We start from the raw sequence: 10,486 nt of genomic DNA, 5'->3' as shown, positions 1-10,486 counted from the left end.
ATGGCAACTTATAGTAACATCCTGGAGATGCAAAAGAACTTGGAGACATCATTGATGCAGCGATTTGCTGAGTTTGATGCTGCACTGAAAGCTGCGTCACCTCAAGCGCACACCATTGGCAGCCTCACCACGGAGTTCCTATCATTTAAAGATCAGGTAGGCTGCATTCTGCAGCTGCTTAGGCAGCAGATTTCTAGTCTCAGCAACACTGTTGATTCCATAGAAATGCGGCACAGGAGGAAATATTTGCTGTTTGGTGGTGTGCCGGAAGCAACTGATGAGGACATTGTAGGCACAATTGAGAACATCTGCCAAAAAACTCTTCATTTGCCAAATGTTACTCGCAGGTCCATTGTTGCTTGTCACAGACTTGGGGGGGTTATTGAGGGCCGGCCTCGACATGTACTGGTGAGGTTTGCTGAGCTGGACATGCGTAACTCTGTGTGGTCAAAGAAAACTGCACTGAAGGGCTCTTCCATAGTGGTCACCGAGTTTTTGACAAAGCAGAGACAGGCGGTGTTCCTTGCAGCGCGTAGGCATTTCGGAATGCGTAATGTCTGGACTGCTGATGGGAACATTAATGTGAAGCTGCCAAGCGGTAAGAAACACCGCCTGACCACCACCGAGCAACTGGGTGTGTTAACTGCGTCGCATGCCCCTGTGACGACTCCGGCATCCACCGTGTCTCGTGCGACTGCTGCGCCAGCGCCGGCTGGTCCGCCAAAGGGAGCCGCAAAGAAGGTGGGGGAGCGTCGAGCTCGGCGAGAAATTTAATAACTTTCTTAATTATATATTGTTACTTTGTGTAGTTTGTAATGTGCCCGTCATTTTCTTTTTTAACTTCGAATCGCAGCCGAACTGTACATAAATACAGATTCCCTTTAGTTTTCCACATATCTTTGAAACCTTCTATTCAAACCTGTAATCTTGTGTTCATTTCATTCTATTTAGTTGTAACAACTTAGGTACCGACACGATGAAAGTTTAATTTTAATTATTTACGTAAGGTAGGTTTGTTTCATTTTTTAATTTCAACAAAAGTAATTAAGGTAGGCTAGACACTCTGTAAAAATTTGATTTTTTTTTTTTTTTTTTTTTCTTCTTCTTTCCATAAAGGAAAAGGCAAAGGTTTTACACCATACAGCCAAGTCTTGGTACATTATTCTTTTTTGGTGAAAAATAAAGGCATACGCCAAGTCTTCATTTCATTATACATTTTAAAGGCGATAAGCCTCGTCTTCGGTGGTCAAGTCAGGGTATAAAATTCCAATTCCGGTTAAAATTTCAACTCCGAGTGTTCGTCAAGTCCAGTGATCGACAATTCCGATTAATGCAAAATCCATTCTAAAGATCTTCTATTGTAGAACAAATGAAATTATAAATATGATTGTAAGTTTCAGGATTCTTGAGAAGTTCTTGAGTACCGCGCGGGATCGGACTCGAAGGTTGGTAAATAGATATTAGCTTATCAATTAAGGCTAAGCGCTGAATATTATAATTGGGGCAGTCAAATATTATATGGTCCAGTGTTTGATCAAAGTCTAAGTTGCATTCTGTGCATTTAGGCGACAGGGCTATTTTCATCCTATGTAAATGAGCATTGATGCGACAGTGGCCAAATCGTAAACGAGATATAACAGTATAAAATTTTCTTCCTTTGTATTGTTGTGATTTGGAAAACCAAGGTTTTTTCCCAATATCTTGATTAATTGAAGCGTACCAAGAACCTTTACGTATTTTAATATCGTTCCAACGAGTAAACCATTCAGAGAGGATATCTTTCTTGATCTTGGATATTAGGTCTGTATAATGGACACCATATGAGACAGTGGTGCCCTCATCAGTGTCCTGGCATCCATTGAAGTTGCATGCAGTTTTCGCAAGGAAATCTGCGCTTTCATTGCCTCTCACACCTACATGCGCCGGTGTCCACATAAATTCCACGTGAATGTTGTCATTACGTAGTTGCAACCACATTTCCTTAATATCGTAAATAATAAAATTAACTTTGCTATTCATAGTTGTGCTTTGTAGAGACTTTAAGACGCTCATACTATCCGTCACAATAAGCCATCTGTTAGTTTGTTTGCTTTGTTTTATAAACTGGAGAACTTTAAGAATAGCCAGAGATTCCGCAGAAAAGATACTAAAACATTCTGTTAGCTTCTCTCCGTAACCGAATTTTAAATGTGGTACGTAAAAAGCAAATGAAGAGGTAAATGCCGACTTTGAACCATCCGTGTAAATTGGTATCAAATCTTTAAAAGTGGAAATTTTCTGATATATTTCTTCTTTGGTTTTCAAGTTTAGGTCAATGTGAATAGGGATGGTAATATATTTGCTTTCGTAGCTTCCATTAAAACAAGTCCAGTTCTGTTCACTTGTATATAGTTTATTGCGCAGTTTTATTTCATTTATGTATGAAAAGTCATAAAGAATAAACGGGGCAGAAGATAGTTCACGGAAGGAAAAGGAATTATATAAATTATATATTTTTTTTAAAAGAAGATTTGGATCTAACGAACATAAATGGAGAAGAAAATTAAATTTTAGATATTTAAATCGCAGGATTAAAGGGGGAACATTACATTCCACCTGCAAGGAATTAATTGGAGTAGTTCTGAAAGCACCTGTAATAGTTCTTAAGCTGTGGTTCTGGAGAATATCCAATTTCTGGACCAACTTATCATTTGATGCGTAGCAAAGGAAACCATATTCGAAGTGACTGCGTACTAAAGACTTATACAAATTCAATAGTATTTTGGGATCTGAACCCCAATAGGTTGATGATAATGATTTTAAAATATTTAATGCCTTTGAAGCTCGTGCGGTAATGTGCTCGACATATTTATTCCAGGACATGTTTTTCATAAAAGTAACACCTAAAAATCTTACGGAGTCTGCAAAAGATAACTCTAAATTATTATAAAAAAGTTTGTAATGTTTTCTTTTAATGCCCACTCCATTAAAAATAACTACTTTGGTCTTATCAGCATTTATGTCTAAGTTTAAATATTTGAAATAATTATTTAATTTACTTAAAGCAAGATTTAATTTGTTTATAGTCAATTGTAAATCTGAGCCTGAGGAATAAACCACAAGATCATCAGCATATTGCAAGTTGCTTACTTCTGAACCCAAAACATAGTTGAGCTTGTTTATATACAACAGAAACACTAAAGGGCTTAATATCCCACCTTGACATACACCTTTAAAAGACTCTCTGGGGCCAATCAGATAATTTTTAACCTTGGCATAAACTTCTCGTCCATGCAAAAACTTAAAAATCCATAGTACGATTTTTTTAGGTAATCCTAGCAACATTAACTCTTTTGACAGTATGTGAAGATTGACATTATTAAACGCACCGATGATATCGAAAAAAATTGCGAACAATGTATTGTGCTGTTTAAAAGAATGAAAAATATCTAATTGAAGATGAATTATACTCTCTCTAGCAGATCTACCTTTTCTAAAACCAAACTGGTTGGAGGGTAATATATTATTATGTTCTATATAGAATTCTAATCTCTGTTTTAAAAGTTGTTCAAATATTTTCCCCATACAAGATGTCAAAGTTATTGGCCTGTATGATTCATAATTATCCTTATCCTTATCTGGTTTAAGTGCAGGGATGAGACAATCTGTTTTCCACTGTGTTGGTATTAAATCTGTAGCCCATAGAGAATTATAAATATTCAGTATTACTTTTCTAGAATCTATACTGGCATACTTTAGCATCTTGTATGGAATACCGTCAAGTCCGCAAGCTGTATCTCTCCGTGAAGATATCGCTGCATTAAACTCCCCTAGTGTAAACTGGTTTGTTAAGTATTCAGAGTGAGAAGCTGGTACAGACTGTTCAATTAAATTCAATGGAGACTCAACGGTGTCTGGTGTATATTTTTTAAGAAAATTATTGATCAAGTCTATGTTGGTTATGACATTAGTGCTTTTGGGTTTCTTATTAAATTTTCTCATCATAGACCAGATATATGATAAAGGAGTTGTTCTGTTGAATGTTTCAGTTAGAGAATACCAGCTCAATTTTCTCTCATTATTTAAAATCAGTTTCCTTTGTGCCTGTTTTTGTTTAAAAGTCAAGTAATTTACTTCACTTGGATCTGCTTTAAAATTTAAGTATGCTTGTTTGACATCTTTTACAGCATTTGCACAGTTTTGATTCCACCAAGCTAAAGGTATTCTTTGTTTTTTAGGTTTTGTCAAGGAGTGATATATATGTGAAGGTGCACACTTGTGTTGAATTAAAGTAGATTGTTCTGCAGCTACATTAATAATGGCAGTTAATTCTGAATATGACTTTAATGGATTGGAAAGGTCGAAGTTATGGTTTGACATCAAACTATCTAACACCTTTGTATATTTTTTAAAATCAATGTTTCTACTACTTAAATGATGAGGAAAAGGTATATTGTTTTGATAATTAGGTACAGAATCATGGGAATTGTCATTAATTAATAATTTTGTTATTACAGGTAAATGAAAGCTACCAAGTGGGTCATCAGTTACTATCCAGTCAGAATTAAGAGCCAAAGAAGGCGAAACAATGGTTAAATCCAAGGCATTGGGCTGCCAAATGTGTGAGCCAACAGTTGTAGGATGTCCATTATTAAGTATGACCAAACCATTTTCATCTGAACTTTCATAGATGTCACGACCCCTAGCATCGATAGATGAACATCCCCAAAGCAGGTGGTGGGCATTAAAGTCACCTGCTAGAAATATTGGTTCCGGAATATTATGGATGAGATTATTTAACTTTTTCTTTGAAAACTGAAGAGTGCAATTACCTGGACTATATAGACTTATTATAGATAATTCTTTATTACAATATTTTAATCTAATAGCAATATTTTGAAGTGAATCATCATATTTTGTTTGTATACTAGTGTAATTTAATTTATTGTGAATTAGTATGGCTACACCATTATGAGTGTTGCCTGAATCTAACCTAACCAAGTTATATTCTTTAAATCTTATTTTGTGATGTGGTTTTAGCCACGTTTCACAAATTACTGCAATGTGAATATTGTTCTCATATAAAAATTGTGAAAAAATATGTCTATGGCACATTAAGCTCTGAGCATTCCATTGAACTATGTTCAGACTGTCCATTAGTGTAATATGTTATTTTGTTTTTCTACATTAAATGTCTCTATGAGGATATCTTTGATGGATTTTGAATTGATTTCTTTTTGATTCAATTTATTGAGGGATATTAATTTAACTATTGAATTTAATAAAATGTCTAAAATTTTTTCTGAGTTTAATAGGGAAATAAATTGATCAGTTTGTGAAACTTTTCTATGTAGGGAGGGAAATGACTTTTCATTTACTACTGCGGAATATGCTCTCTTTTGAAACAAATCTGTGTTTTGTTTTAATTTTTGTATTTTTACTGGACACTCCTTCGATATAGCTATATGCCGACCCTGACAATGTATGCAGGTAGCGTCTTTAGTGTCTATCGTACATGTTTTGAAGTTGTGGTTGCCTCCACATACTGAGCATCTTTCTGAGTTCTTACAAAATTTGCCAATGTGACCATACCTGAGGCACCGTAGGCATTGCTTCACTGGTGGGATGTAGGGTTTTACATCAAAACGCCAACTGTTGAGGTCTATGGATTCTGGCAGGACTGGGCAGGAAAAGGTAATGGACACGGTTAGGGTAGGAGTAATCTGAAAATCATTGTCAACTTTATTTCGTCTCATAAAACGTCTTATTTGTACTATGTGTTTTGTACTGGAGATGGTGTCATATATTTCTTGGTTCGATAGATTGATTGGAACATGTGAGATGACTCCTGTCACCTCTGTGGCTCCTGCAGGAATTGTCGCTTTCATTTTATATGAATCCAAATATTTGGTGTTTGTGAGGGCAGCATTAGCAAACGAAGCTCGCTCAAATATGACTCCTATTTTATATTTGTTAATTCTTACCAATTGCTTAACTCCCTTATTATACCTTTTTAGGGAAGTGGACATACCCATCATGTCCCTGTCGCCTATCGGTTTTCCGGGATCTGTGGACTCAAAAAATACTATATATTCGAAGTTACCCCCATTTTCAGGGTAACTACGTGTATAGTTCAGTACTCTGAAAGGTTCGTATTTATTTGCAGCGGTACTTGTGGAGGATATGGAGTCGTTGTCCGAATCTGTGTTTTGTCGGCTTTCTTCTTCTCCGTCTTTTCCCTTCTTCCTCTTACGCTTCCCCATCGCAAAGCCGTTTGAAGAAAGTTATTTAACGAACAATATATAATTTTAAAAATTTATAATAAAAAATCGCGTCGTTCAGGTCGAAGTTTCCCGCGCTTTTTTTCGTAAAAATTTGATTATTTTTGTTTTTGATTTTGACAGCTGGTAGTAGTTCGGTTGCGTTCAGAAATTGTTCATGGAATGCTTTTTTTTTTTTTTTTGTTTACTGGCGGCGGGCCGATAACCAATGTAACTTGTTTTATGTTTTAAAGTCTTATAGTTTTTAATTTACGGTCGACTGGTGGGTTACACAGAACCCATACTTCGAAACTTTTTTTATATATTATTATATTTTATTAAATTTATTTTATATTAAGTATTATTTTTTATACAATTAATATTTATTTATTATACGTCTATTTATACCTACGCAACACGTAATGTCAGATGATGACTCTTTTTACTCAGCTTGCAACTCGCCTTCGTCTTTTCTTTCTATTGATAGCTCAGAATCTGAGTTTCATAATACTGCTACCCTTGGCGATTCATTAACGCGCGAATTCCAAAACTTCACGAACTTTCTAAACGTCTGTCATATAAATGCCCAAAGCATCCCTAGCCACTATAATGACCTACTTGATACTTTCTCCTCTTCTAATATTCATGCTATTCTGATTTCAGAAACATGGCTTAAACCAAACCTTGCTTCTACATCTTTTAGTCTTCCTGGTTTCATATTACTTCGCAATGACCGCACGGGAAAGGGTGGCGGAGGCGTTGCCATTTACATCCGTAATGACGTTCCTTTCAAAATTCTTTCTTCTTCTCCCTCTCTATACTCCAGTTCTTTGGAACACTTGCTCATCGAGATCAAGGTAAAGGGTATAAAAGTGGCTCTAGGGGTTGTGTATTGTCCTCCTTCTATAGATTACTTCTCTTCGTTCGAAACTTTACTCTCATCTCTTAGTACTGAATACACTCATCAAATAATCATGGGCGATTTTAATACAGACCTCGTGAAAGACAGCATGAGAGCTCGCACTTTGAAAGCAGTGATTGAATCTGTAGCTTTAACCATTCTACCTCTTGAGCCTACTCATCACAACGTAGACGCGTCGGATACCTGGCTAGATCTTATACTTGCCTCCTCTATTGATCACGTGGGTAAGGCTGGACAATTTTTGGCACCAGGTTTTTCACGACATGACCTCATTTATTTGAGCTACAAAATTAAACCACTTAAGGCCCAGCCTGCTACAATTCAACTACGTAGTTTCGCGAGACTTGACATGGAAGTGTTAAAAAAGGACGCGCAGGCTTTTGATTGGGGCCCTACGTTGTCAGCATCAACAGTAGATGAGGCGGTGTTTTCATTAAACTCCGCAGTTCTGAAACTTTTTGACACTCACGCGCCATTTCGATCTGTCAAACTAAAGCGCCCTCCTGCGCCATGGATAACTCGAGCAGTCCGTATTGCAATGACAAGACGAGATCGTGCGTTTAGAAAATACAAGCGCGACCGATGTGAGGAAAATTGGCTCCGTTTTAAAGCTGCAAGAAATAGGTGTAATCAGATGGTAAGAGCAGCCAAACGTAAACATATTTATGAAAATATTTTACATTCTTCCCCCGTTAACACCTGGAAATTTCTAAAATCTATTGGTGTAGGTAAACCGCAAAGTTCGTACAATATAACTTCTTCCTTCTCCTTAAATGAGCTGAATACTCACTTTGCCAAAACTGCAACTTTAGACACCAACACCAAACAGCAAAGTATTGCATTTATTAGAGCACTGCCCAAAATTTCAAATTCTGTTTTTATTTTCACCTCAGTAACTGAAGATGAGGTCAGGAAAGTGGTTTTGTCAATCAAATCTAATGCTGTTGGGCACGATGACGTAAGTAGAATTATGGTTATGTGTATTTTAGAATGTATACTCCCTATTATCACGCACGTAGTTAATTTCTCGATGATGACTGGGGCTTTTCCTTCTCTGTGGCGAAATGCTCATGTAATCCCTCTTCCAAAAGTTACTAACCCCAGCCTCCTCAAGCATTACCGTCCCATCTCAATTCTTCCTTTTCTTTCTAAAGTCTTAGAGGCTGTCGTTCACAAACAATTGTCTGCCTATGTTTACTCAAACAATATCCTTTCTCCATTTCAATCAGGTTTTCGACCAGGTCATAGTACTTCTACTGCATTGCTAAAGATTGTTGAGGATGTAAGGAGGGGCATGGACTGTACTCTACTTACTGTGCTGGTCCTAATTGACTTCTCCAATGCATTCAACGTCGTGGATCATGACCTTCTCCTTGCTACCTTAGACCACCTAAACATCTCTTCAATGGCAGCTCAATGGTTCTCTTCTTATCTCCGCGATCGCCAACAAGCGATTCGTATTGATCGCTCGTTCTCAGAATGGTGTAAACTCACTTCCGGGGTACCTCAGGGCGGAATTCTCTCTCCTCTCTTGTTTTCTATTTTCATAAATCTGATTACGTCCAGCATCAAATGTTCTTACCACCTGTATGCCGACGACTTGCAGCTTTATACCGAGGTTAATGTCGGTGGCATAAGTGATGCAATTGTATTAATTAATGATGACCTTCATCGCGTCTCGGTTTGGTCCCAAAGGTTTGGTATCAATGTCAACCCTTCCAAGTGTCAAGCCATCATCCTTGGAAGCTCACGCCTTTTTTTCGTCTTGTGATCTGTCGTGCGTGCCACCAATAATGTATGAGAACGTAGTGATTCCTCTGTCAAATCAGGTAAAGAACCTGGGGCTTATTATTGACACAGGCCTTACGTGGGATTCCCAGGTATCTGACGTTTGTCGTAGGGTTACAGATACACTAAGAGCTCTATACAGGTTCAAGAACTTTCTTCCAATTAAAACCAAAACTCTCCTTGTTCAAGCTCTAGTGTTGCCTGTGATTGATTATGCTGACGTGTGTTACAGTAACATCTCTCAAGTCTTTTTGAATAGATTAGATCGTCTTCTTAACAACTGCATTAGGTTTATTTTTGGTCTGCGGAAGTATGACCATATATCTGCTTGTCGTCGTCAACTAAATTGGCTTCCCATCCGTGAACGCAGGTCCTTAAGAATTTTAACCACTCTTTTCTCCATCTTGTTCGACCCGGCTGCACCTGATTATCTTAAATGTTCATTTCAATTTCAAAACGCTCAGCCGGGTTGCGAATTTCGATCTTCACGTAGCCTTAAGCTTTCCATTCCTTCTCATCGCACTAATTTTTTGTCTAATTCTTTTACCCTTCATGCAATTCGTCTTTGGAACGCGCTCCCGCTCCATATAAGACAAGCTCAGACCAAATTATCTTTCAAGCGCATGTTGCGCAAGCATCTGTTTGACAATAGTCAAAATTAAGACACTGTTTAATGTTGCTTTGGGTACATATATCATATTATTTATTATTATAATATATATATGTAAGTTTATTATGTATGTATAATAAGTATGTTTATTGTATGTTATTTATTTATACCATACAAATTATCGATTAGTTTTTCTTCTTTTTTTTTATTCTAGTATTTCTATTTCTTCTTGTTTAAGTGTAGCACCAACCTATTGTGTTTTTTTTTTTCTGTTTGGCCCAATGGTTGACTGGTAGAGAATGCCTTATGGCATTAAGTCCGCCATTTGTACTTCAGTGTATTGTACAATAAAGTTTAAATAAATAAATAAATAAATAAATAAATATTATCCAAAAAATCATACAACTATATTTTTTTAATCTCATCCATCCATCCACTGAATCATCCTCAACGTTGCAAATGCGATACTAACAAAAGGAAGACCTTACCTAAGACCCTATCACTAAGGTTTATTCGGATTAAGAACGCGGAAGAAAATTCAAACAGACCAATCATGACTTTAATATATCACATGATGTGATTAGTGACGCAGTATGAATTGAAACTGTTTTAATGATATAAATTGACGGGACGAACAAGTCATGCACGATGGTGGTGAGCGACACGCCTGTCCATAACAGTTGCAGTGCCACTCGGTACTTTAAGCCGCAAAGATCTGAGGGGCACTGCCACTGAGACACAAGTTTACAAATTCCATGTGCTTGTAGTTTTACCAGCACCTTTTCCTTGCAATACCGGAACGCAGTAACATTAATGTTAGGTGGCAACAACAGGTACGTGGCTACTGCTAATTTATACAGCAGTTACGTCTAATAATAATTATTATTACATGAAAAGAGCATCCGTAAACGAGTGTCACTGGCACCA

The 10,486-nt window shown here is 37.0% G+C and overlaps 1 protein-coding gene and 2 long non-coding RNA genes across 3 annotated transcripts; all 3 read left to right on the top strand.

The window, feature by feature from the left end:
- Nucleotides 1-1,228: 1,228 nt before the first annotated feature.
- On the top strand, nt 1,229-3,379 carry LOC113238461. Its single transcript, XR_003311098.1, has 3 exons — nt 1,229-1,256; nt 1,395-1,445; nt 3,309-3,379. It is a non-coding gene; the product is annotated as an uncharacterized LOC113238461 (long non-coding RNA).
- Nucleotides 3,380-3,561: 182 nt separating this feature from the next.
- Nucleotides 3,562-5,177, top strand: LOC113238460. The gene is made up of 3 exons (XR_003311097.1): nt 3,562-4,140; nt 4,218-4,427; nt 4,497-5,177. It is a non-coding gene; the product is annotated as an uncharacterized LOC113238460 (long non-coding RNA).
- A 2,036-nt stretch (nt 5,178-7,213) lies between these two features.
- On the top strand, nt 7,214-7,798 carry LOC113238459 (the record flags this gene model as incomplete). The annotated part of the gene is made up of 1 exon (XM_026475289.1): nt 7,214-7,798. A coding segment is annotated over exon 1 (585 nt), but the record flags the coding sequence as incomplete, so codon positions are not given.
- Nucleotides 7,799-10,486: the final 2,688 nt, after the last annotated feature.

This window comes from Hyposmocoma kahamanoa, unplaced genomic scaffold, assembly GCF_003589595.1.
Source record: "Hyposmocoma kahamanoa isolate Upper Pololo Valley unplaced genomic scaffold, ASM358959v1 95971, whole genome shotgun sequence".
Taxonomy (NCBI): Eukaryota; Metazoa; Arthropoda; class Insecta; order Lepidoptera; family Cosmopterigidae; genus Hyposmocoma; species Hyposmocoma kahamanoa.
The sequence above is the reverse complement of the archived record's forward strand: the minus strand, read 5'-3'. Positions and strand labels throughout refer to the sequence as shown.